Source organism: Rhinoraja longicauda, chromosome 18, assembly GCF_053455715.1.
Source record: "Rhinoraja longicauda isolate Sanriku21f chromosome 18, sRhiLon1.1, whole genome shotgun sequence".
In the NCBI taxonomy this organism is placed as follows: domain Eukaryota; kingdom Metazoa; phylum Chordata; class Chondrichthyes; order Rajiformes; family Arhynchobatidae; genus Rhinoraja; species Rhinoraja longicauda.
This window is the reverse complement of record NC_135970.1, coordinates 7,088,029-7,116,006: the sequence shown is the minus strand read 5'-3', so window position 1 is coordinate 7,116,006 and position 27,978 is coordinate 7,088,029. Positions and strand designations below refer to the sequence as shown.

Genomic DNA, 27,978 nt, shown 5'->3' with positions numbered 1-27,978 from the left:
TTAACCTTATTTGGTCCATTTTGATTTTGGCTGAACTTGATCATGTGTTTTCTTTAAGATTCTGAAGGTGGGGAGTGAGTGGTGGAAGACAACACAAGTGTGACTCAAGGAGGGCTTGAAGGTAAGGTCTGAAGGTCTGACATTATATTTTTCTGTCTAGTACTTGGTTATCGTTTGACAGTCTCTTGCAGATTTCTTGATTGATTGGATGTTTGCGAGTTTGATTTTTCTCAGAACACTTTTGTTAGACGTTTCAACTGCAGCTTTGTAATAACAGCAGAAGTGAACTTGTCCTGTTGTTTCCTGCAAGTGTGGCGTTAAGGAATTGTCACTGTGTGTGAAGTGATATATGGTCACTAAAAACAGTCTGTGAAGCCAAACTATGTTTTGTGTATGAGGGGGGTGGGGTTCAGATTATTGGAATCGGGCCGAAAGGGTACTGGGATTGGACATGTGATTGGTCATGTTCTTTCATACTATCCTCTGGTTTATGAACCTGGAAAATGTATGAGAGGTTGGCATTGGTATAGTTACCGTCCGAGAGTTTTTTTTAAGGAGTTCCATGTTGGATTGTTGTTGCTTTATTACTGTGGAAAGTCCTGAAGTACCACTTCCACTCTTTTCAGTAACAATGTGACTGTTAAGAATGAAGTAACATCTATTTAAATACTACCACGGTAGTTCATGAAATTATGGGGGGGAAAAAATCCAGATGAATACCAACAATGGTAAAGCTATTGAATTAGCATAAAAAATGAGCTACATCATTAGTATTTGCATAGGTAAAGCAGTCACACTGTGTAAGGAGTATGTGGCTCCAGGCCACTAACATATGGCTGACTCAAAGATCCACCGAAATCAACCAGGCACTCCCCAGTGTCAGAGCGTGGAGATAGTGGATGCACTGGTTGTTAATGAGCACGATTTAGAGAATTTTAAGTGTCCCAAGGATGAAATGATAGCAAATGTAAGGGAGGGAAAATATAGAGAGGTACCAACCAGTTAACCTGACTTTTCCTATCCCTGCAAATTCTTTCCTTCCAGACCCACTTATCCAGTTTCCTTTGAGCACGACAATTAAATCTGCCTCCACTCTACCCTTGGGTCGTACATTCTGGACCTTGACACCCCCACTGCATAAAAATATTCCTGATATTCTTTTGCCAATCAACTTTATTCTTTGTCTTCCGCTTGTTGAGTCATGTGCCTATGGGAACACTTTTTCTCTGTCTGGACCCTTCATGGGTTTATCAGAACCCCTTGTAAACTCCTTCCAAGGAGAGCAGTCAGTGCAAATGTTCCTGAGGCCTGGAATCAAATTAGTAAATTACATTACACAAATTAGTGAATCTCCTCTGCACCCAACCTAAATATCTGAAGTGGGCCTGTGGAAGTGGCATGTGGAAATCCTGTTGTGGCATGAATGGATACAGTGGAACCAGAGAAATCATTTGATGGAAGCAAGGTGGAAGGTCTCAAAGTGCTGTAGTAACTCGGCAGGTCAGGCAGCATCTTTGGAAAACATGGATAGGTGACCTTTCGGGTGTTTGGACTTTCAGGCCTGAAACGTCATCTCTCCATGTTCTCCAGAGGTGCTGCCTGACCTGCTGAGTTACTCCAGCACTTTGTGTCCTTTTGTGTATAAACCAGCATCTGCAGGATGGAAGGTGCTATCCAGATAACTATGGGAGTGTGTGGGATTGTAATGGATGCAGGATACTCTCACATTATGGGGGAGGTTGCATTCTTAGTAAACAATCTGTTTTGCAATTTTCTGTAATACAAAGCTGCGTAATCTGCACATGCATTAAGAAAAAAAAATGTTTACTTTAAAAACAATTTTCTTGCATATATTCTGTAATAGCAAATTTTATTCTCTATCTCAAATTTTTGGATATTGATTTGTGCATTCTGTAAGGGCGAGTTTCTGTTACCCGACCAGTGATAACGAAGGAGTCGTCTGTATTGATTGTTAACCTATTACCCGAAATGAAGATTGCAGGGAATAGTCAGGTGAACAATGGGAGAAGTGGGGGCAAGGTTGAAGTAGGCTGTACTCTGACCGGAAGCAGTCATCATAGCACTGCAAAAAGAAGCAAGGAGAGAGAGGACCATATGATTGAATTGAGGGTTGTACACATAGAAAGAGCGAGGTATAGCTTGGGTCCAAACAGGTCCCCATGGCTGCACCTTGGATCCGTAGAGTTGGAAAAGTTCTCCAATGTGAGACCGTGTTCAGCCGGGCCACAACAGGTGGAGCTGGAGCAGGGCCCTGGTTAGGCCTCTGCACAATGAGAAAGTGAAGGGCATCCTGGGGTGGGATGGAGGTGGGTGACAATTGGATGCTCAAGGTAAAAATGAGCTAGTGGGGACCAGGACATGGAACATTGTCGAGATGAAAGTGAGTCAGAAGTATGATAGACTCAAGTGGGACGAGAAGCAGGAAGAGGCATTCAGCCCTGTGTGTCTGCTGATCCGTTAAATAAGAACATGGCAATTGTTTCATTGCAGCTTCACAAACCTGATATCTCAAGTTTCTTAGCCATGCAAGATTAGAAACTATACAAAGGGAAAACCAAAGAGTCGCTGTAGGAAGAAATACATTTTTGGCATAAGAACGGGCCTAAACATTGGCTTCAATGCCTTAGTAAGGACCTGGGTCCACTACAATTCGATTACCACCACAATAGATCAACAGGGGATGTCATCTCGCTGGTTCTCCACTCTGCACTGGTCAGTTGACAATAGGAACATGTACATTGAAGACAACTCAGCATTCACCTCCTCCAAAATTCTCATCAGCCTCGGAGAACTGGGTCTCTGCTCATCGCTATGTAATTGGATCCTCAACTTCCTCATCGGCAGACCACAATCAGTCTGAATTGGCAACAACAGCTACTTGGTAACATCAGCACAGGAGCATGTCCAGGCTGTGTGCTCAGTCCCCTGATCCACTCTTCCCATACCCATTACTGTACCCTGTCACAGCTCTGACTCCATCTTTGAATTAGCCAATGATACCACTGTTATTGGATGAATAACGGGTAAGAATGAGTCAGAGAACAGGAGGGGAGATTGCAAATTTGATTGAATGGTGCCAGACGACAATATTGTTCTCAATGTTAGCAAAACCAAGGAGCTGATTGTTGACTTCAGGAGGGGAAAGCTAGGGAATCGATGGGATGGCGATAGAGAGAGTCAACAGCTTAAAATTCCCAGGAAGACCTGTCCTGGGTCCAGAATCTTAGTGCAATCACAAAGAGAGCTCATCAATGCCTCTACTTCCTGAGAAGATTGAGGAGATTTGGGATGTCAACTATTGAACTTCTCCAGGTGTACGGTTGAGAGCATCCTGACTGGTTGCATCACAACCGGGTTCGGCAACTCAATCGCCCAGGAACAAAGAAAACCACAGAGTGGTAGACACTGTCTAGTCCAAGTCCTGACCTCTCCACTATTGAAAGGATCAATGGGAAGCGCTGCCTCAAAAAGGCAGCCAATATCATCAAAAACTCACACCACCCTGGCCACACTCTCATTCCGTTACCACCATCAGAGAGAAAGGTACAGGACCGTGAAAACTGTGACCACCAAGTTCAAGAACAGCTTCTCCCAGCAACTATCAGGCTCTTGAACCCCACACATCACTAACCTCAGCAACTATGAGCTTTTATGGACTGTGTCTTTGGTTGCAGTACGGACTTCATTTTTACACTATCATGGTTACCTAGTATTATTTATTAATTATTGTATTTTTGATTATTAAACATTTATGTACCTACTAAGCTGCAGCAAATAAAAATGTCATTGTTCCATTGTTGGCACATATGACAATTAAACACTTGCTTCCAAAGCTGGGATATGGGAGCAGGGAATGTTTCCGTGCTGAGATAGGTGGGGCACAGCATCCGTGTGTGTGTGTGCGCAGCAGGTGACCTTACTGCATGAGTTAAACAGAGCAGTGTTGAACAATCCAAGAGCAAAATCTCAGGCTTCCATTATGATTAGGGCTGGAATCATCCAATTGACAGCCTGCCAGTAATCCATTCCATCCACAGTGTCCCTCATAAAGAGCAGTTCAAACCCATGCCATTCACTCCTGGGCCCATAGTTGAGAGCTCCTACTTGTCCTACCTCTTCCCGTGCCCTTCCGGACACCTCTCCTTCCAGGCAGTGAGTTCCAGACCTCTGCATCTGACAATTCAGCATATAATATTTCTACACGGTGCTATTAGAAAAATGAATATTTTCACTTTGGGAAATATATCTTTGCTGGGATAAAGGAGGACTGTTGTTTCAGATCGTGACACCAGAGCACAAAACCACACTGCCCTTGGATACTGTAGCCTAGAAGAGTGTGAGAGGGCAAGGTGGCAGCAGCTAGTGCCTCCCTTTGGAATTGATAGAGGTTACAGCATCCGTGCAATGCGCTGGGCCAGAGGATGAGATTAAAACATTGTAAACTCTACTTTACTGTCCGCATGTATTTTGGAGTCTGCTTTCTCCTTTCAGTTCATTTTCACCGATATCACTGTGTCATTCGCAAACTCATAAATTGTAACATTGAGGAAAAGTATAAATTGATGAAAACGCAATTCATAACCCTGAGGCACTCCCCAGGTAACAGTTTACTAATCCGATGATAACATGTTTCCTGTGTTTTTAACAGTCGTCTTTCCATTTTAATGTTGCCCTTGTCCCCGGAGTCCTCCCTGTACTTAACAATCTTCTGTGGGATCTTCTCAATGGCTTCTGAAAAGTCAGGTTTTTTTATAGGCTTTGGTTCCCTTTAATCTTCCTTTCTCACACACCCTGTTAAAGAAAGTTATTGAACTTATCAAACCTTATTGTCCTGTTATTGAATATGATGACTTTGCCACGCTATATAATTTTCAAAGCGCCCTGCTATCAAATTCTTAATCATGCCAGCAATATTTGGAGGAGTTTGGATGTAGGCTTACTATCCCATCTTATCTAAATTGTGGTGTTATTTTATAACTTCAAATCTGCTGGGGATGTCCTTACACCCAGGGGATTTCAGCATATCAACATTGATACACCCAGGACTTCTGCAACCACCTCTTTTAGTGCTTATCAATCAGGTCTAGAAAATGTGTCTGTTCCTTTCTCTGATATTAATTTGTTGGGGGTGAGATGCAGCATTGCAGCAAGAACGTCTAAGAAAAATATTTTGGATATTGCCACAGCCTTGTTTTTGCTCTGATCTTCACTGAAGTTGGTTGTGTTGTAGACTTGTTTCTTCATATCACAGATTATATGCCTTTGCAGAGCAAACGTACAATGAAGATGGGTTTCTTTGAGCAGCCAAATTTGAAGAGCGTGTTCCATAGCTCCTTGATTGAGGACAATAAATAGTTTTAGGGAGGTAAAAAAAAAGCCCATGTATAGCTTGCTGCTGATCCCTCCCCTTCTCTTAGCGTTGTTGAATAGTGAAAAGTAGGTACATTGTCTCGAGAGATGGAATTCATGCAGTGAGTCGAGGAGCAGGTCTTCAGCTAATGGGAAGAGGTGGTTGAGGAGCATCTTCACAATAACTTTCCCTGTGGCAGGCAGCAGAGCGACCCTGTCCTTAATAATAATAATAATAATAATATTCCTTTATTTGTCCCACACCGGGGAAATTTACAGTTACAGCAGCAAAGTGGATAGGAAGAGACATTCATTGTAAAATAAAGATAAGGATAATTGTCGTCATTTACTGTGTTTTTCCTTTACTGTTACTGTTTACTGGTCTGTTGACTGGTCTGCTGGGAGTAGCGCTGGTTGTGCAGTCTCACAGCAGCGGGAAGGAAGGACCTCCGATATCTCTTCTTCACACACTTGGGGTGAAGGAGTCTGTCACTGAAGGAGCTATTCAGTGCAGTGACAGTGGGAGTCGTTGTCCAGCTGCGATGTTAGCTTTGCCATCATCCTCCTCCCTCCCACTGCCTGTACTGAGTCGAGGGGGCAACCCAGGACAGAGCTGGCCTTCCTGATCAGCTTGTCAAGTCTCTTCCCCTACGCTGCTGAGATGCTGCTGCTCCAGCAGACCACTTCATAGAAAATGGCTGATGCCACTTTAGTTACGTTAGTTACCAAACGTAAGTTGGACCTGTGACAGTACAGAAGAAGGTGTTAAAGCCAGGGAATGTAAATTGTAGAGAGGATTCCAGATTGTTGGCAATATAGACAAAATGACTTTGTATTTGGCAGTTTTTGATTCTGTGATTTCAGAGCCAGTGGTTCTTGTAACTCCCTACTCCCTCCTTGAATGTTTGTTAACATCTTTGTATTTGACCAGCCATTCCAATTATTTTTTCTGATATTACTTGAGAATAAGCTTTCAATGATTGTCCTTGTGAATCTCCACTCCATGTGTACAAGGTGGTATACAAATGAAAGCTGCTGTTGTGAAGCTTGCCCTGTGCCGTGTTGGTTTTGATAAGAAATTTTGAGTTTTGCTGACATGGTCAGCTATTTGTTGGACATGTGAATGTATGAGTGTGAGCAGAATGAGACCATTGCTTTGACATTCAGTAAGATCATTTAGACTTTAGAGATACAGCACGGAAACAAGCCCTTCGGTCCACTGAGTCCGCGCCGACCAGCGATCATCCCGTACACTAGCACTATCCTACACACTTGGGACTATTTACAATTTTACAGAAGCCAATTAACCTACAAACCTGTACGTCTTTGGAGTGGGGGAGGAAGCTGGAGCACCCAGCGAAAACCCACGTGGTCTCGGGGAGAAAATAAAACTGTACAGACAGCATCCTTGCTCGGGATCGAACCCGGGTGTCTGGTGCTGTCAGGCAGCAACTCTAACGTTACTCCACCGTGCCACCCACAGTTACCTTCTCACTGGTAGACTGTGGAGAATCGTGGCTGATCCTTTAAAGTGGCCCCACTTTCCTGCACTAGTCCCATATCCTCCAATTCCCTAAAAATCAGAAAATCTTCCTGATCTGTCGTGAGTGTACTCCACCTCCGAGCCTTGATTTCAACTCATCTTAGTTAACCCTTCATTCTGAGGCTGTGATCCAGGGGATTCCACCTCTGTATTTATCCTGTAAACCACTGGAAACATGTTGTATATTTCAAGGAGATCACCTCTAATTTTTCTAAACTCTGGGTACATCAGCTTAACCTACATCACAGGATCAATCCACCATCTCTTGTGTAATATCAGTATTTGTAGGTGAAAGTATCCCTGTGATTGTGACATGAGTAGATCTAATATGTTGCCTTCACTGGTTTAAAGACTCATCATTAAGAGGCAGGGCCCTTTTGTCAGGGATTGCTAAAAATACCCTTGCCTGTTAGGTTCAAGGGCCATGTGACCTATTCTGAGGGCCAAATATAGAAAGGCGATTGGTAGATTCTGAACCACGCTGTCATGAACTGGGGTTTGACTCAGTGTTCAATGAGGATTGAACGCTGAATCAAATGTTTGTACTTTGGGGGTAGTGCTGATTCCTCTGTGTCTGGGTGCTCTTTAATGGGCAGGATTTATTAGTGGAGTTCAGCAGGTCTGAGCCTGAAGTGCTGTGCTGCCAACTAATAGCAGCCTGAACAAGCAAGCTCCATCAGTGGCCAAGGATTAGCTGTTGAGTAATTCATATGCAGTACAATGCCCAGTGGAGACTATTGACTGAACAGTGATAGGGGCTGGATGTGACCAAAATGTGTTATCGTGATGACTGTTAGCTTGCAGGGTGATATAAAATCCTTTTGGTGAGTTAGTTCTGGGACACCAGTGTTTCTGCATTGTTTGGGCCTAGGAGTTTGAAATACACTGTGAAACAGAAAAAAAATAGAGTTGTCTCTTTCACTTCTGGGTCATTGAATGTTTTGAATTTGTCTGGCAGAAGGGGGGGGGGGGGTTGTTCGGGAACAGTCACATGTTACTGCACTGTCTGAAATGCGGACTAAAGGAGAAATATTGATCGTCTATAACAAAAGCAGGAAATGCTGCAAATGCTCAGTGGCTTGTCCCATAGCTGTGGCGTGAAGCAGTGCCTCATATTTCCGGAAAGTAATAAAACAGATTTTAGATGCAAGTAGAGGGAGATGATTATCTGAGAGGAGAAAAAAGGAAAATCTTTATCAGGATGGGTAGGAAGGAACTGCAGATGTTGGTTTAAACCTGAGATGGACACAAAATGCTGGAGTAACTCAGTGGGACAAGCAGCATCTATGGAGAGAAGGAATGGGTGATGTTTCGGGTCGAGATCATTCTTCAGAATAGTCAGGGGAAAGGGAAACAAGAGATATAGACAGTGATGGAGAGAGAGATGGAACAATAAATGCAAGATATGCAATAAAGTAACGATGATAAAGGAAACAGGCCATTGTTAGCTGTTGGCTAGTAAGAACAGGAACCTAGTGTGACTTGGGTGATGGAGGGATGGAAAGAGAGGGAATGCTGGGGTTACTTGAAGTTGGAGAAATCAAGAATCCTACCACTGGGTTGTAAACTGCCCAAACAAAGTATAGAAACATAGAAAATCGGTGCAGGAGTAGGCCATTCGGCCCTTCGAGCCTGCACCGCCATTCAATATGATCATGGATGATCATCCAACTCAGTATCCCGTACCTGCCTTCTCTCCATACCCCCTGATCCCTTTAGCCACAAGGGCCACATCTAACTCCCTCTTAAATATAGCCAATGAACGGGCCTCAACTACCTTCTGTGGCAGAGAATTCCACAGATTCACCACTCTGTGTGAAAAAAAACTTTCTCATCTCGGTCCTAAAAGACTTCCCCCTTATCCTTAAACTGTGACCCCTTGTTCTGGACTTCCCCAACATCGGGAACAATCTTCCTGCATCTAGCCTGTCCAACCCTTTAAGAATTTTGTAAGTTTCTATAAGATCCCCTCTCAATCTTCTAAATTCCAGCGAGTACAAGCCGAGTCTATCCAGTCTTTCTTCATATGAAAGTCCTGCCATCCCAGGAATCAATCTGGTATGAGATGCATTTCCTCCAATTTGTCATTCGCCTCTCTCTGACAATGGCCTAGGACAGAAAGGTCAGTGTGGGAATGGGAAGTGGAATTAATGTGTTTGGGAGATCAGTTAGGTCCAGGCAGACTGAGCGAAGGTGTTCAGCGAAATGATCGCCCAGTCTACGTTTGGTCTCGCCTGCATAAGAGCCCACATCTTGAATATCGGATACAGTAGATGACGTTGGAGGAGGTGCAAGTGAACCTCTGCCTCACCTGAAAGGATTGGGTTCCTTGGCAGAGTCGAGAGAAGGAGGTATAGGAACAGGTGTTGCATCTCCTGCAGTTGCAGGGGAAGGTACCTGGGGAGGGAGTGGTTTGGGTGGGAAGGGATGAGTTAACCAGGGAGTTGCGGAAGGAACGGTCTCTGCGGGAGGCGGAAAGGGGTGGAGATGGGAAGATGTGATTCGTGGTGGAATCCCGTTGGAGGTGGTAAACGTAGGCTGGGCGATCGTTTCGCTGAACATCTTTGCTCAGTTCGCCTGATCTCCCGGTTGCCAAACACTTTAATTCCTCTTCTCATTCCACATTGACCTTTCTGTCCTAGCCCCGCTCCAGAGTGAGGCTAATGGCAAATTGGAGGAACAGCATCTCATATTTCGCTTGGACAGCGTACAAGCTAGTGGAAAGACAATATGTTGGACTAACTCAGCGGGACAGGCAGCATCTCTGGAGATAAGGAATGGGTGACGTTTTGGTCGAGAACCTTCTTTAGACTGTGAATATTAATTTTTCTCATACTCATACTTTATTAGCCAAGTATGTTTTGCAGCATACGGGGAATTTGATTTGCCATAGTCTTCCCAATAAAAAGCAACAAAACACACAAAATACATTTTAACATGACCACAGTGACTCCTCCACATTCCTCACTGTGATGGAAAACGAAAAAAAAGTTCAAACTTCTTCCCTTCTTTGTTCTCCCGCGGTCGGGGGCCTCGAGCCTTCCGTTGACGGGATGATCTTGTCTCCCGTAGCCCTCCGTGTCGGGGCGATCAAGCTCCCGCATCGGGGGGGGAGACTCTCAGCTTCGAACTTCAAGTAACCCCAGCACTCCCACTCTCTCCATGCCTCCCCCACCAAAGTCGCACCAGGTTCCCGTTCTCACCTCACAAACAGCTAACAATGGCCTGTTTCCTTTATCATCGTTACTTTTTTGCATATCTTTCGTTCATGTGTTCTGTATCTCTCCACATCATTATATCTCGTTTTCCCTCTCTCCTGACTAGTCTGAAGAACGGTCTCGACCCGAAATGTCACCCATTCCTTCTCTCCAGAGATACTGCTTGAGTTACTCGAGCATTTTGTGCTTATCTTTATTAGGATTGCAGACAAGAGATATGAAATGGCAAGAGTGATGAAAGCGAACAGTGCAGACCTTCCAGACAAGTGACCTAGAGCTTCCAGACACTTGGTTCGATTTACCATTCCTCTCCCGTTCTGGCCTCCCTGTCCTCAACATCAAATATATATTTTCAAGAGAGAGAGTTAGATTTAGCTCTTACGCCTAAAGGAATCAAGGAACATGTGGAAAAAGCAGGAACGGGGTACTGATTTTAGATGATCAGCCATGATCATACTGAATGGCGGTGCTGGCTCGAAGAGCCGAATGGCAAACTCCTGCACCTATTTTCCTATGTTTCTATCATGGAGCAGGTTCTTCGGCCCATCGAGTCAGCAACCATTAACTACCTGTTTATGTTAATCCTGCACTCATCCCATTTTATTCACACGTTTTCATCAACTCTTCCTAGTCTCTACTAACATGCGTACTATAACAGTTTTAGAGGCAAATTAACCTACCAACTCTCACCAGGAGGTAACCCACATGGTCATGGGGAGAATATGCAAACTCCTCACCAACAACATGGTAGGTCAGGATTGAGCCTGTCTCACTGGAGCTGTGAGACAACAGCTCTATTAAGCTGAGTGCTGTGCCGCCCACAATGATTGCCTGTCAGATGAGTCCACTTAGCATCTCACTAACGGACAAGCAGGACACATTGCTATGTTATTAACTGTTTCTATTTGTTCATGGGATGTGGAGTTGCAGGCTTGGCCAGCAGGTGTTGTCCATCCATCCCGTCCCCTGGTTTATGTGGCTTGCGAAATCATTAAACAGGACAATTTAAAGTCAACAAATTGTGCGTCTGGGGTCGCGTCAAGACCAGACTGGACAGGGCATGTCAGGTTTCCTTTCTAGATGGACTTTGATAACTGGCCCGGTTTTACATCAATGTAGTTATTTGGTGTTGACCTTAGTGAAATGAGGGCTTCATTACAGATTTATTTTGAGATGGTGCACAACACAAAGCCTGCAGGTCACATCCAGCCCATGGATGGATGGTTTACACAAAAGACTGCGGATGCTGAAATCTTGAGTCGAAAAAGTAAACTTCTATAGGAACTCAGCAGATCAGGCAGCATCTATGGGAAGGAAATGGACAGGCAACATTTTGGGTTGGGATCCTTCTTCAGACTGATGGAATGGCGGAAGTATAGCTGGTTGAGAGAAGTGAGGTGAAAGGATGGGGCAAGAACCAGCAAGTGATAGGTGCATTTGGGTGAGGAGGGGTTGATTGGCAGATGCCAGGAAGGGAGAGATGGGTGGAGATAGCAACCACGGCTGGAGGTGATTAATAAAGAAGACAAATGAAGAACCTGCACTCTCCATCCTTTTCCCTCCAAAGATGCTGCCTGACCTGCTTAGTTCCTCTGGTAGTTAGTTTTTTACCCATGGCTGGTTTGATCTACTAGCATTGTGGTAAACCGTGAGCCCACTGTGCTTGCTGTTCCTCTACTTGGACTTGAGTGCAGAGGCAGCTTGACTTCTGACCATAACAGCCCCTTGGGGCATTCATTGCCAATGCAGGTCGTGTCCCCAGTAACTGCCTGCACTGTCAAAGGACTTGTAATGTCTTACAATAACTTTGCCACTTTCATGAAAATAATCCAAAACTCTTAAAATGTAGACATACTATTAAAAAGTTTTTAAATAATGCAAAATATCAAAACATTTAAACATGTGGAAACTTTCATAGCATTTAAATACGTTCAAACCATGAATTCAAAAAGATGATTTACAGAAACTTAATTCCCTGGAAACTATTGCTCTGTTGAAATCAATGAAGTCACCGAATCAATGAAGTCTGACCTGGCATCTGTTTATTGGCTGGATTTCCCAGTGTATCTGTAAGAAAATGGTAGCTGGCCACTGGAGCAGGAGCAGAGCGTTGGGGCAGTCAGAACAGCAAGCCCGAGAACCTCTCAGGAAGTTGGTGCCTTCTGCATTCATGCTTCTGGCCTGCAGAAATGATTGGGATTGTCAGTCATTTTTCACTATAGAAAAAAAAGCTGACTGGTTTTACTAAGATGTGGATAAAGGAGATTGCAGATGCTGGAATCATGAGCATAAAATCAAATTGGTGGGGTGGACTTAGCAGGTCAGGTGGCATCCATGGAGGAAAATAAACAGGCACCGTTTTGGGTCAGACCCTAGCAGGTAGAAAGATGAAGGGAAGAGGTGGAGAATGAACTGGCAAATGATAGATGGAGACAAAGAGACTGCAGATGCTGGAATCTTGCTCAAAAAACAAAAGGCTGGTGGAAGTCAGAGGGTCAGGCAGCATGTATGGAGGGAATGGACAGACAACATTTTTTTAAGTCCAGACCCTCCTTCAGACTGAAACTGAAATAGACACACTCTGAAGGAACTTGACCCGAAACATTGTCTGTCTATTTCCCTCTCTTGATGCTGAATTCATTGGGTTGTTATTTGCAAGTGATGGGTGGATCCAAGCCAGGAGGGGTTGATTGGCAGAAGCGTGAGGTGGGGTAGAGAAGGGTGGAGACAATAACCAAGGCCGGAGATAAACGGAGAAGATAAATGTGTGCAAACAGTGGAATCTGATGTGTCAGAAAGCTGAGTAGTGAAATGTGGAACTAGAGGGAGGGATAGTAGGAAGACAGGAATAAGAACAAGGAGGGGGGGAGACAAAAATAGGATATGTGGATGAAGAGAGGGGTGGATGATGAGCGGGTGGAGGTGGAGGAGGGAGATAGGAATCAGATGATGGGCTGGGGGGAATGGAAAGAAGGGTGTGTGAGGGGGGGGGGGGGGGGGAGAGATCGGGATAGACGAGAAGTTGTGTTTATCCAAAATTGCAGAATGTGGTGTTTATGCTAATGAATTGTAGGCTAACCAAGCGGAATATGTGGTGCTGCTATTCCAGTTTGCATGTGGCCTCACTCTGGCTGTGGAGGAGGCCGAGGACAGACAGTGTCCTCCAGCTCTTTGTTATTTTTTGTGACTGATTTAATTTGTTGGTTTTAGATGCTGTGTAGAATGAGGAGAAATGGTTTGGGATCGTTTGACACATGAGTTTGAAAAGATCCGAAAAATGAAATAAATGTGTAGATTTGTTCCTGGCTCCCAATTATTTTTTGATGTTACCTGTTCTCAGGGGGTTCTATGGGTCTGTTGTATTTATCAGCGAAAGAAAAGCGGGGCGGCTGACTGAGCAGCTTTATTAGTAGGCTCCTGGGCTTTACATAGAGGGTGTGTTCTCAGCAAAGTCAAATAGGAATGTTGCCACCAGAGAGTTGCAAGTATTTGCACATCAGTTGGAACAGACTACATAATTCTATTAGTATTTTTCAGGGCCTTTTCTTCACAGTGACTGTTTCTGTCATATTTACTACTGTAGTATCACTACATTTCCTCCCAAGCATGGCCTGCTTCCTATATCCTCTCAACCCTCCATCGAGCTAACCATCTGTCACTGACACATGCTCGCTCATATCCGTGAACCACCCCCGCTCTCTTCCTCACCCCGTCAAACCCACTCCATTCACCACCCCACCCCCCCCTGTAAACCAACCCCCGCTCCCATCCCCATTGCGACCCACCTTCCGCACTTGCAAGTTCCCCCGCTCGATCCCTTCCTCACCCATGACCTCTGACTAACTGCCCCAACCTCTCCCTTCAGACACCCCCCCCATAATCTTTTTTATAGAACCTGGAGTTTCCATGACTTGAGGAGGACCCAGAGAATCTTTCACAGTACAGAATGATTTGTAGTTGAGGAATTGCAGCTGTTGTTTTCATTTTAGCCAGGTCCCAAAACATTGCTCTGTTGACGTAAGGATCTGTGTTTTCAGTGATAATGAGTGAGAGTTAAATATTATCTGGTGGTTTTGGGTTAACTCTCTGCCTCATTAAAACCTTGCTGTAGGACTCTTTGTGCACTTTGTACAAGGAGCAAGGCACTGTCTTCAGGGTGAGTATCTCTCCCCTTCAGCCCGGCACTGGTCTGTTGGCTGAGATATTTGTACTCTAATCTTTGGTGTGGAACTTGAACCCACAACCTGGAACCGCCACTGAGAGCGACCAGCTGAACCGTGGTTTAGTCATCATTGTGGGGAATTAAGTCCGTGTCCAGTTCAAGGCTAATATACCCTGAAGCCGAAAAGAGATTCCTTATGCCTTGGCTGCCGAGCTCCTCCAGAAGTTTGTTTTTTGCTCAGGATCTGCATGGTCTGACCAGCACTTTATTTTATTTAGCTACAGAACTTGCTTTCTGCCTCGGATTGTGTGACTATGGCACTTCCCTTCCCCATCCCCTGTTTGTGGCCAGCCTCAGCTTGTTCGTTCCATTACCTCTGTGCCTTGCCTTTCCTCACCCTGCACCCCCCTCCTCCCCCCCCACCCCATTCCCGCACCTTGCTGCCCCACCCCCAACTTCATGGAAATCAACCGAGCACTGCTGATGTCAGACTGACTGACATTAATGGTGGATTAAAGCAACCAGCAGGCTTTCATTCCCAATCGTCAAGCGGCTGTATCATGATCAATCTGACAGTGGATCTGTCTAACGTTGCATTTTGGTACTGCTTCGGTTGTACATTTTACAAAGACCCTGCTGATTCAGCACTTTCCATTGTGTGTCAGGGTGAGATAGTATTTGCCAGTTTGCCTCCCATTTAATCCAGCTGCTGTCCCAATCTAATTCACTCTGTTCGTTCAGTCTAAACTGTTCCCAGCGTGACTCCCAGGTTCTACAAGTCTCCGTTTTACCCCCATCCCCCTGTTCTCCAACACCTGTTGAACGCTGCAGCTGCTGTTTGGGGGGGTTGAGGTTGCGTGTGTAACAAGACTTGAGTGTGAACTGTTTCTGTCGATCCCCTGCAGCACCTGTCACCATCAGTCGGCAGAGATTTTTTTTTTGAAACACTTCTTTTTAAAAAAATCCTTTTTTTGTTTTTATTTTGAGAAGTTGTGGAGCCTTGCAAAGAGAGGCCTGTCTCTGCCCTCAGCCTCACCCAGGAGAATGTCTTCCTTCAAGTTGGACTTCCTGCCGGAGATGATGGTGGATCACTGCACCCTGAGCTCTAACCCTGTGTGAGTAGGGACCACACTGAGCGTGTGGTGGGCAAACTGTGCTGCAGACCTCTCAGCCACATGCTTTGCGAGCTTTCAGCCTGTCTTTCTGCCTATCTCTTCACTCGTTGCTCGCCCTCTAATGCGCGTGCTTGGAAAGGGTAGCTGCGTTTCAGAGCAAGTGTTCAAGATGAAGTACAAAGGAGTCTGTGCAATTTTAATTTGAGTTTAACTGGTGTGCACATTACAAGTGTAGATCCATGTGACTGAAATACCCTGCTATGTCTGCTAAGATTGTTGAGAACTGCATCTAATCTCTGCTCTTATCCGTTTGGAAAATATTAGATGGTTTAGTGTTGAAAGACTTTTACTTTGCATCTAACCCATCCAATACAAGAGTGTGTGTGAGGAAAAATGAAAGTTGTCTTGTGTTGCTGCAATCATCTGCAAACCTGTCGATGAGAGAATATTAAAGCATGCGTGCTTTCTTTTCTAGATTATATCGTCAATCTCACATGATTTGCCTTGCAGTCTCAGACCTGAAAGTTGCAATTCTCCTTCAGCATCCAAACCTTTTGGGTGGAGTGTTTCAAATTTCCACTACTTTGTGTTGTAATATGCTTGATCACTTCACTGTTGCTCTAATCTTCTAGCTCCTTGTTTCCTGATTTCCCTAGCCGTATAGTTTATTTGTACCTATCCTATCGAATTACTCAGTCATTTTAAATCTGCATTTTACAGTTAGTGCACTGATTCTTCCAATTGACATTCTCCCTCTCCCTCTCTTTCTACTCACCCTGGCTTATTCGTTTCTGACCGACCAACTGCTTTATACTTCTGCAGATTAAAAGCAAGGAGAGATTGCAGTTACACAGAGTTTTGTTTTACAGTAATGCTTAAAGGGAAGAATACAAATATGTGATGACATTTTGAGTTTAGCAAGATAGACTGAGATGTGGGACTGATTGCTGGCATGGCTATGATGGGCTGAAAGAGTTACTTTTCAATTGCAGTCATTTTTAGAAATAACAGGCAGCCGTTAAATGCAGCTAGTTGCCAGACCAAATCTTGGTGGCACATGTTGAGTTAAAGATGTTGCCTGGGAACTCCCATCTAATCTTCCAGGGGATTTCTCTTATCCAACTGAGTGTAGATGGAGCCTCGGTTAAATGTGTAACCAAAATAATGGGACAATTAATAGAGCAGCATCCTCCTGCTGCTGCCTTCCCAGTGGTGAAGAAACCAGTTGAGGAGTGATCTGATGCAAGGGCAATGGGACATGGTGTTTGGAGTGGGCTCCAAGCCCAGTTTCAGTGAGGTACTGACATAAATATGATTAAACCCTGGGATTGCCTGCGTTTAATTGCTGCTACGATTTTATGGGTAAAGCTTGACCAAAATTCCAAGAATGAAGAATTGAGTGGATTTTGTCAATGAAGTGAAAATGGCTCCCTTGTTAGATTGCAGGCATTCAGTACCGGTTGTGTTCCATTTTTAATGATTGATTGGTTACGGCCTGAAGGTGACCACTTTGCATTGGAAACCACGTGTGTACATGTCTTTTGGCGCATTCGAAGAGGGGGGGGAACGGGGGACACACACATCTGGCCAAGCAGTTGTTGATAAAAACTGGATTTGAAGCTGCCCATTTATTTGAAAGCATTGCCCAGAGTGTTGGGACATGCAGTGTGGCAGATGCGCTTGCTGTTGTGTGGGAGAGAAGAGACTGGCAGTAACCCAGATTCAGGGGGAATTAAAAGATGAGGATAGAATTCAAGAGAACTGATTGATTCTGGTGCAGGGTGCATGGGACTTCAGGAAGGAACCTGGGACTTAATACCTGGATCAACTTGACAGAAGTTGAGGTAGGGAGCAGGGCAAGAATGGTATTTGAACAACAATCTTGAAGTGGTGAATATGGAGGAGCATTTTGAATTAAGCCCTGTTATGAAGGTTTAAGCAGGCACTCCTGAAATGAGTCCCCCTGTAGGGAGGAAGGCTTAACATTTGACTGAAAATAAGGAGAATACATATATGCTACGGCAGTTTGAGATCGAGTAGAAGATGGTGCTGAGGCTCATGAAGGTGGATATCCCCAGGGCCTGATGGGATCTAGCCCAGGTTATTGAGGGAGGCAAGAAAGGAGTTTGCTGGGGTCTTGACAAGGATCTTTCTTTCTTCTCTAGCCACTAGGCAAGGTCCCAAAGGATTGGAGAGTGGTCAATGTTGTCCCATTGTTTAAGAAGGGAAGTAGAAACAATCCAGGGAACTATAGGCCTGTGAGCCTCACGTCAGTGGTAGGGAAACTATCAGAGATAATTTTTTGAGATAGGATTTACTCCCATTTGTAGGAGAATGGGTTAATTAGACTTTACATGTGGCGTGTTGTCTTTTACTAACTTGATTAGGTTTTTTGAGGAGATGACGAAGGAGATTGATTAAGGCATGACGGTGGATGTTGTATACATGGAATTTAGCAAGGCTTTTGATGAGGTCCCTCATGGTAAGCTGATCCGGAAGATTAAAATGCAAGGGATTCACGATGACTTGGACATTTGGATTCAGAACTTGCTTATTCATAGAAGGTTGAGGATTGTGGTGGAAGGAAGATATTTTGACTAAATGTCTGTGACTGGCGGAGTTCAGCAGGGATTTGTGCTGGGAGCTCTGCTGCTTAATATATATAAATGACCTGGACATAAATGTAGATGGGTTGGTGAGTAAGTTTGCTGACAATGCCAACATTGGAGGAGTTGCAGACAGCGAGGAAGACTGTCAGTAGATACAGTAGGATATAGATCAGCTACAGAAATGGGTGGAGAAATGGCAAGTGTGAGGTGTCGCACTTTGGAAGGGTGAATGTGAGGGGAGTGTATACAGTTAATGGCAAGACCCTTGACAGCATTGATGTGCAGAGGGATTTTGGAGTCCAAGTTCATAGCTAACTAATGGTGGCAGCACAGTAGGTAGGGTGGTAAAGAAGGTGTATGTTATGCTTGCCTTCATTGCTAGGGGCATTGAGTATAAGAGGAAGTCATCATGCAGCATCTATAAGACTTTGGTTAGGCCACACTTGGAGTATTGCATGTAGTTCTGGTCGCAATGCCCCCATTACAGGGGGGATGTGGAGGCTTTGGAGATGATGAAGAGGAGGCTTACCAGAATGCTCCCTAGATTAGAGGGTTTCAGCTACAAGAATAGGTTGGATAAACTTGGATTGTTTTCTCAATGTCGGAGATTGTGGAGAGACTTGATAGAAGTATATACAATTATGAGAGGCATAAATAGGGCAGACAGTCCGAATCATTTTCCCCAAGGTGGAAATGTCCAACGCCATAGAGCGTACCTATAAAGTGAGAGGGGGAACGTTTATTGGAGGTGTGCCGGGTAAATGTTTTTACATATTGAGTATAAGAGTCAGGAAGTCATGATGCAGCTCTACAAAACTTTGGTTAGGCTGCATTTGGAGCATGGAACGCATTGTCAGGTGTGGTGGTGGAGGCAGCAGATATGATAGTGGTGTTTAAGAGGCTTTTAGATAGGCACGTGGAACTGCAAGGAATAAAGGGCTAGGCATCGTGTACTAGCAGATTATATCAGTTCGGCACAGTGGCATCATGTTCGGCGCAAACATTGTGGGCCAAAGGGCCTGTTCCTGTGCTGTACCATTCCATATTATGTTCTAAGGTGGAGGTCACTTTTTAACAATGCGTTTGAGCAGAAATCCAGGAAAATGGAAGCGCAAAAATTATTAGCGGGAACCTAACAGCGGATTCTGTTTTTGCGACGAGTGAACTGCAAGAAATTAGAATCATTCAAAACTTGATAATGGATGAGATGCTTTGGCATTCTAGAGGAATACCATTCTCTCTGAAGAAGGTTCTTGACCCAAAACGGCACCTGTCCATGTTCTCCAGAGATGCTGCTTGACGTGCTGAGTTAATCCGGCATTTGGTGTTCTTTTATGTATTAACTAGTACCTTCAAGTTGTTTGTTCACCATTCTCTCTAATGGGTGGTTGTTGTAGGATAGCATACAAACAGTGAGAAGCAAGAACATTGATATAGTCTGATCAACCCAAAGTATCTGGGAGATGGAAAACAAATGAACTGGAATTTATGCCATTGAACACTTAAACCATGTATTTTTTTCCTGGTCTTGCTGGAAATCAAATTATTGATAACAGCAAGTGATGTTCCAGATTAGCATCTGGATATGCGATACATTCAACCCAAGAGGGAGAAAGTGACTTGCAGCTTCTAAAGGAAGAGGGGCCATTGAGATAAGAGAGGATGGTAGTTTTGAAAAGAATGGAAACATTGTATAATGAGAGTAGAGTGATTTTGGAAGCAAAGTCCGCAAAATCTTCCCATCTACAATACAAAGTTGGTGGTAATAAAATAGGAGTTTGTTTTTTGCTTGCATTGAGGTATCCCCTGAGCTGATGGGATTTGACCTCATCAGAAGAGATGCATTCTTGTCCATAGTAGGGGAATCGAGGACATAGGTTCAAGGTGAAGGGGAAAAGATTTAATATGAATCTGAGGGGCAGCTTTTTCACACAAAGGGTGGTGGGTGTATGGAACAAGTTGCCAGAGGAGGTAGTTGAGGCTGGGACCTTCCCATTGTTTAGGAATCAGTTAGACGGGTACATGGATAGGACAGGTTTGGAGGGATATGGACCAAGTGCGGGCAAGTGGGACTAGTGTAGCTGGGACATTGTTGGCCAGTGTGGGCAAGTTGGGCCGAAGGGTCACACTGCATCACTCTATGATTCTCTGACTAGCTGGAAGTCATCTTGCCAGTGGCTCATAGAATTGATTTTAAAAGGTGGGTGTGAAAGATTTGGAGTTTGGAAGAACTCGGAGAAGTTTGAATGTCAGGCCAGAAGAGTGCTAGTGGAGACTCTGGGAAAGGGACATGTTAGAGTAGTAGGGTGAGGTGGGGCACGGGTTTAATCGATTGGGCTCTTATTGGCTCTTATTGGCTAGCAAAATCCCACTTGGCGGGGACCATTCAGGTTGAGTGTGAGATTGAGGAAAGCAGCAGAACAATCTGCAGAAGCAGTGCAAGTTGATGTCCCCTAAAATGGGGACACGCAGAGTTGTGAGGTCAATGGCGAAAAAACTTAGTAAGAATGCCCAAAGACAATAACCAGCAGGTGAAAGCTCAAGATTGAAGTCTCTGCAGGGTAAGCTTTCATTGAATGTAGAGATACGCAGGGCCTCCCGATGTCCCACGTCTTCCCTCTCAAGGTATTAGAGCAGCAAAGCAAAGTTGCCAAGAGTTGAGGGATGCCACTGTTCTCTGGCATGACTAGGTTGATGTGATGATTGGAAGCACTTTTGGGAGGGCGAGGTATTTAGCAATGTAATTAGAATGTACTTTATGGACCCTGAAAGACCCAGAGGTCAAGGAATGGAAACAGCTGTTGTTTGTCCTCATGATGTTATGTAGAATGGGTCATTTTTGGGAAATCTGTTCTCGTAAATATCAAGACTTGCCTCTTGCACTATGACCGTTCCCACCTGCATGATGACCAGCATGCTATTGATAGAGGCTGCAAGTTTGTCCAGGTGGTGGGGGAAGAGGGGGGCAGACAGACGGACACAATTTGTTTGGTAGAGAGTCAGAAGGCTCGGCTTAAGGCAGAGTTCAGATGGGTCTGAGGGGCTGGAGAGTGGGAGTAGTAGCCTGGTTCACAGCCAGTCTGCGTGTAAAAGAGATGGAGAACCCACATTAATTACAACTGTGAAACAAAGTTAAATGAGTAGTTAAAGTTCAGCTTCATTAAATTATTTTCAGTTAGTGTGGAATAGGAGGAGCTCTCCTTAATTTGATCATTGTAACCAGACTTGAGACTACACAGCAGTCTCCCAAGATCAACGCAGTTTGAACTCGGGAGACAGGAGATCCCAAGATCAATCCAGAAGGCAGAAGGCTCTGGGCCAGTTTGACTGTGCATCTTCAAGGCTTGGAAGCTGGAGACTGAGACATCACTACCACTTTGTGATGCTCAAAGCAATGTATCTCACGGTGGGGAGAACTAACAGCAATTGTCAAGTGAATGGCACTGTTGTGGTATGTACCCTCTAAACTGGCAGTTACCTAATTGTGTACAGTGCCTCTGTTCACCAGGTGTAAAGTGTGGCAGGTTGAGGTGCCAGAAGATACCTGATGTGCTTGTTGTGACTCGATAGTGACCTGGTTAAGACAGATAGCGGTGCAAGAGAGCATTACACAGTCAGGTCTGCGGCCCTGTGGCAAGATATTACTGAGTTGCAAGCGTGCCAAGGATGTAGTGGAATGTTGTGCCATGTTCCACTGTTAAAAGCTTTTTCATGGATTTCAAGCAGACTTGAGTCAATTATGTCTGTGGAAGGTTTGGGATAGGTTACTGATCACTGGCCGCTGTTAGTGGCACATGATGCCCAGCTACGAGCGCCCGTTTTCCAGATGTAGTTAGCTCCAGGAGGTGTCCTGTCAGCTGGAGTTGCGGGTCTGTGCAGAATAGGTCTGTGGCCCTGCCTGTGAAATGCCCTGCAGCTCAATGCTATTGAAGGGCTTTGAACTGTTTTTAACAGTTTTGAAAGTCTAATATTGTAAAGTACTATCAATAATTAGACATTATTTTATAATAAGCATTTATTTTATATAGCGCTTTACCAGGTGTTCAAAGCGCTTTACAAAAACAGTCATAACATAAAAACAAACAGACAAACTATCCTGACGGAGAAGCGGCGAACAAACAGCGCCAGCGTCCTCTCACGTCAGGGTCCGGCAGTAGTTTACCCGTGCTTCGTTTTTCCTTTGGATCACAAGTCCATTCAAAGCGGGGGGCTGATGTTTCTATGCTAGTCAGCTCTTCTCTCCAGAACGTCAGCCTGTACCACTGGGCTCAGTGGTGAGTCCGGTGGGGGAACAGGAGGTCGGATAGGCCATCGTCTGACCACCCGCACAGCTCGGACCTCTGCACCTGTTGGGCAGCCAAGGCGAGCTGAGTTGTGAATGCCTGACATTGTAAAGCAGGAAGCTGCTCTGCTCCTCTCCATAATCTTTCAGTCCAGACTGTAGAACGATGACCAGGCAGCTCTACTTCTGGGAGATGGAGGAGAAGTTGCTGAGTGAGAGGTAGGACCCAATCAAAGATCTGGGGCATATTCTGTGGAGTATCCTAGGAATGAGTGCATTGGGTGGAAGGAACCAGGGATTTCCACTAATGGGTTGTGATACTCATGGATAGAGATGTCGTGGGTGACTTATCCCAGGGTTGATGTGGGTGAATGAACCTAGTGGGTTGTCTCAGTGAATCTGTGCAGAGCAATGTGCGGCTGTTCTCAAGGATGCCCTTATGGAGAGGCAGCACTTTGAATATATTGCTCCTGAAGTATGGGTCCCTGGTTGCTGGGATAGAAACAACAGAAGTAGCCTGCGTTTTTATGGGCTGGATCATCTAAACCCCAGCGCCTGTGATGGAGAGTGAGAGTCTCGCCTCGCGGGCACCGTGGCAATCCTGACTGGCTGGCGTGGCAACGCTCTCACCTCTCCTGACCCTCGCATGGACAAACAACTTTCTCTTCCAGCAATCCAGGCTTGGCCAAAACCTTTCATGGCATTGAGACTGCTGACTGGCAGGAGATCACGTGCTGAAAAGAGACTCTGGTCCAGGGAGCCCCCTGGTCAAGTGTGGGGGCTTGTGGGGGTTAAAGCATTTCATGCCATAAAATGATGTCCTTTTTTAAATTGTGTTACTTCCGTTGAAATTAATTAGTTCTGGGCTGTTTTTTAAAATTATTATAAACAATAAGGTACTGTGAATCTTTGTTGAAAATGCACTGGGGTAGCAACCTATGTATTTAAAATCTTTTGACAATGAAGCTTGTGAATTTGGGCTCTGTCACTGGCCTTTGTCTTATTCGCCTCTGAAATATTGTAGGGGGATATATTGAGTATATATATATTGAATATATATATAGGGGGATATATCAATTACCACAATACCATATGCAAGTCAGACATGATCATTATGATACGAGTAGACAGCAATGCTTGAGATGATGTTTTCTTCACTATTCCCCACTGCTCTATAATCTATCCATTATATCTTGGCTGAGACTTTCGGTTGAATTCATACTGCTGCAAATTATTCCAATGCCATGGTATTTTTGTTGTATGTCTTGTAAATTATTCACAATCTTTCCCAGCGCTATGCAGCAGTCCCCTTTTAAAGGGATGGCCAGACAATGTACCAAGTACTAAGAATTAGCACTATTCAAGTGCTAAGAATAACAGATATTGCCTGAACAGCTTCTATTGGTGCCTTCACACTTCCCAGTATCACACCACTTCATCATTAGTCTTGCTGCGCGTCACGGGAGCATAATACTGTGTATTATGGCAGTTTGGCAATTGGGAATCACAAGCATGATCACAGGCAAAATGTCTATGCAGTTGGTGATGTACTTAATTTTGCTGGGTTTTAATTTTATGTCAATGGTCAAAATGTACATATATGAATTTAAGTGTATTGCAGTACCTGGTTAAGATTAAAGTGTTGGTGCGAGAGTTCATCCTGAGCCCAGTGCATTATAATTTATTCTGTACATCGCCAGCCAAGCATCCTTGAGATAGTGGACACAGGAGACGGCAGATGTTAGACTCTGGAGCAACAAACAATCTGCTCGAGGGACACTGGTTGAGGGAGCCCTCCCAGACAGAACAGGGAGACAATTCCTTGGTCCTTATCTTCAACCTCGCTAGCCTCCGCATCCAGAACTTCATCCTTTGACATTTCCGCCGAGTATATCGTGCTCCCACCGCCTGCCACTTCACCCTCACCCCAGCACTCGCAATGTCACTCTTTCCGTGACTCTCTCCGTCTCACCCATCCTCCCCCTCCCAGGCACTCTCCCCTGCGACTGTACGGGGTATAATTCCTGTCTTGACACCACCTCCCTCACCATCATCCAGGCACCGAGACAGCCCTTCCAGCTGAGGCAGATTCACCTTCACCACATCCAACCTCATCTATTATTTTTGATGCTCCTAGATGTGGCCTCCTCTATGTCGGTGAGACAAAACTGACTAGACGATCTTGTATGCTGAACACCAGCGCTCAGTCCGCTCTGGCCGTCTGGAGATCCTAGTTACAAGCCAGTTTAATTCCTCTTCCCATTCCTATTCCTTGATCTCCCCCACTGGCAGGATGTGGTAAAATGCAAACTAGAAGAATAGCGCCTCATGTTTTCCCTGCGTAGTTTACAACTTGACGGTGTGAGTATTGAGTTCTTCAATTTCAGGTAACCCACTCACCCTCGGTCCCTTTTTCCTTCTGATCTGTCCAGGTCCTTTCACATACCCATTTCTTGTGATCCCCACCGTCCTCTGCCTAGTTTATTTCCTCTTTCCCACCTATCCCACCTGTTTATCATCCACACACACATCTCACTGGCTCTTCCCCCCCCCCCCCCATGTTCGCATCTGCCAACCTACCTCCATATATTTGGTTCCTGCTGTTTTTTTAGATTTAGAGATACAGCGCGGAAACAGGCCCATCAGCCCACCGAGTCCGCGCCGCCCAGCGATCCCCGCACATTAACACTATCTTACACACACTAGGGACAATTTTTACATTTACCCTGTCAATTAACCTACAAACCTGTATGTCTTTGGAGTGTGGGAGGAAACCGAAGATCTGGGAGAAAACCCACGCAGGTCACGGGGAGAACGTACAAACTCCGTACAGACGGCGCCCGTAGTCAGGATCGAACCTGAGTCTCCGGCGCTGCATTTGCTGTAAGGCAGCAACTCTACTGCTGTACCACAGTGCCGCCCTATCTATCAAATTCCAACATTACACTCCTTTGTGGCCTCCACCCATCACCTCCATCCTACCTCTTGCCTCATCCTTTCCTCCCCTACCTGACTTCATCTGACAATCGACCTCTTCTCACCTGGATCCACCAACTGTCCAACGCTCTCCCTCGCCTCTTTCTACTGGCTATTCTTTCAGTCCAGATGAAGGGTCCCAACCCGAAACGTCAACTATCTATTTCCCTGCACAGATGCTGCTTGACCTGCTGAGTTTCTTCAGAAGATTGTTTGTTGATCCTTGAGAATGTGTTAGAATATTACACAATAATTAGTGGTGTTGGAAGAGCACCAAAAAAATAAGATGAAATAGGAATGTAAGATTTGTTCAATTTTAGCACAGTGCACAGATTGTCATTTCACTGCTAACTCTGATAGTACATGTTTTCACTTGTCAGTTGTTTTGGCTTTTTCCATATTTTTTTGGCCTACATTTGAAGACCCCAATGAAAACACTTATCTTGAATATTTGGAAACAGTGGTATATTTGTTCTCCCGTGTACCTACATTGGGGACTGGTGTCAGGCCTTGCTGGTAGTTAAAATACAAAAGGTGCTGAGGGGAAGGAGGGCATTCATGTCGACAACACCTGTAAGTACCTGAGAGGGCAGGTTATCAGTGATGGATGAGTGCCGGGGGATTTCACTCGTTACCCTCCTTGTTCCACTCAGCTCAGCAGGTTTGTCCATCGTCACTGAGCAGGCAGGTGAATATTGCCTCAGATAACCTGGCCCATTAATGTAGCATCATAAGATGATAAAATGTTGTCCTTGCTTGCTCTGGCCCCATCTCTGGTATTCTTTCCCCTGCCTGCTGTGTCCGCACTTTCCTGCCTTTGTTCCCCTACCTGCCAGCATGCCTGCAGCCACCAGCCTGCACCAGTCCCCCCAGCCTGCTTGCACACCGAATATGACCATTGGACCAATATATGCTGCTGTTTCTCCTTTGCACAGATCAAAGAAAATGAACGGGTCTCTGGATCACCCCGACCAGCCCGACATTGACTCCATCAAGATGTTTGTGGGCCAGATTCCGAGGTCCTGGTCAGAAAAGGAGTTGAAGGAACTTTTTGAGCAGTATGGTGTTGTGTATGAAATCAATGTACTCCGCGACAGAAGTCAAAACCCCCCTCAGAGTAAAGGTGAGCTGGCTGAGTTCTCTCCTGCTTTACTTCCAGGTTAACTTCACCAAACCTGTGGCACGATACAGTTCAGACCTGGGGTGTGGGTTGCAGGAAAATTCAGTCTTTAGGATCCGGCTAGCTCATGTTGTAGAACTGGTTACAGTACAAGCTCCCTTGAAGCAGTGCCATGCCCTGGGGCCCTTTTACTGGAAGCCATGGGGATTTGTGCATTGCAGGCAGATTCTGACATCCAGGCCTTTTCTGGCACTGGATGGATTGAAAAGACACAGTGGGCAGCATCAATAGAGAGCACAGAGACAGGCCCCCTGGACCACTCTGTCCATGCCCACCAGTGCCCTTCTCTCTAATCCCGTTTACAAGCAGTGGGCCCATAGCCTTCCAAGCCTTGGCCATTTGAGTGCTCATTTGGAAACATTAAATATGAGAATCTCTACTTAAACCACCCTTCCAGGAGGAGTTCTAGATTCCAACCATTTCCTGGGTGATAAAAACTCCTCCCTAGTTTCCCTCTCGACCTCTTCCCCCTTCCCTAAATCCATCCCTCCATTTGGAGATCCCATCTATATTAAGGGATAAGTTTCTTACCAGCTGTGTCCCTCATAATTCTGCATATCTCTTGCAAGGAGTGGTAATAGGGATTGGTCGATGGATTGAAATGTTGTTGTCACATGTACTTGGTACAGTAAAATTCTTTGTTTTGCATACAATACACAAGTATGCAGAGAGTTGCCACGTACAGGCCGGTCACTTTGGGCGCCGGGCTCGTCCTTGTTTGCGGCAGCCATTGGCCGAGTGGGGTCTTGATCGGCTCTGCACTCACGGCCAGGTCCGCTCTAGCTCGGCCACGCAGCTACACCGGAGGCTCCCGTCTCCCGCAGCTCCATGCTGCTGCCGTCTCCTGCAGCTCCATGCTGCTGCCGTCTCCCGCAGCTACATGCTGCTGCCGTCTCCTGCAGCTCCATGTTGCTGCCGTCTCCCGCAGCTCCATGCTGCTGCCGTCTCCTGAGGCTCCATGCTGCTGCCGTCTCCTGCAGCTCCATGCTGCTGCCGTCTCCTGCAGCTCCATGCTGCTGCTGTCTCCTGCACCTCCATGCTGCTGCAGCTCCATGCTGCTGCCGTCTCTCCTGCAGCTCCATGCTGCTGCCGTCTCCCGCAGCTCCAGGCTGCTGCCGTCTCCCGCAGCTCCATGCTGCTGCCGTCTCTCCTGCAGCTCCATGCTGCTGCCGTCTCTCCTGCAGCTCCATGCTGCTGCCGTCTCCCGCAGCTCCATGCTGCTGCCGTCTCTCCTGCAGCTCCATGCTGCTGCCGTCTCCCGCAGCTCCATGCTGCTGCCGTCTACCGCAGCTCCATGCTGCTGCCGTCTCCCGCAGCTCCATGCTGCTGCCGTCTCTCCAGCAGCTCCATGCTGCTGCCGTCTCCCGCAGCTCCATGCTGCTGCCGTCTCCCGCAGCTCCATGCTGCTGCCGTCTCCCGCAGCTCCATGCTGCTGCCGTCTCCTGCAGCTCCATGCTGCTGCTGTCTCCTGCAGCTCCATGCTGCTGCAGCTCCATGCTGCTGCCGTCTCTCCTGCAGCTCCA

The 27,978-nt window shown here is 45.7% G+C and overlaps 1 protein-coding gene across 7 annotated transcripts in view; it reads left to right on the top strand.

Moving 5' to 3' along the window:
* celf1 (cugbp, Elav-like family member 1) overlaps positions 1-27,978 on the top strand; it is a 57,438-nt gene that overhangs the window by 1,905 nt on the left and 27,555 nt on the right. For all 7 annotated transcript variants that reach the window (XM_078415043.1, XM_078415044.1, XM_078415038.1 and 4 more), the window contains exons 2-3: positions 59-121; positions 26,211-26,398. In XM_078415043.1, the coding sequence (XP_078271169.1) occupies positions 26,221-26,398 (178 nt within the window). In that variant the 5' untranslated portion in view covers positions 59-121; positions 26,211-26,220. The remainder of the gene's footprint in view (positions 1-58; positions 122-26,210; positions 26,399-27,978) is intronic.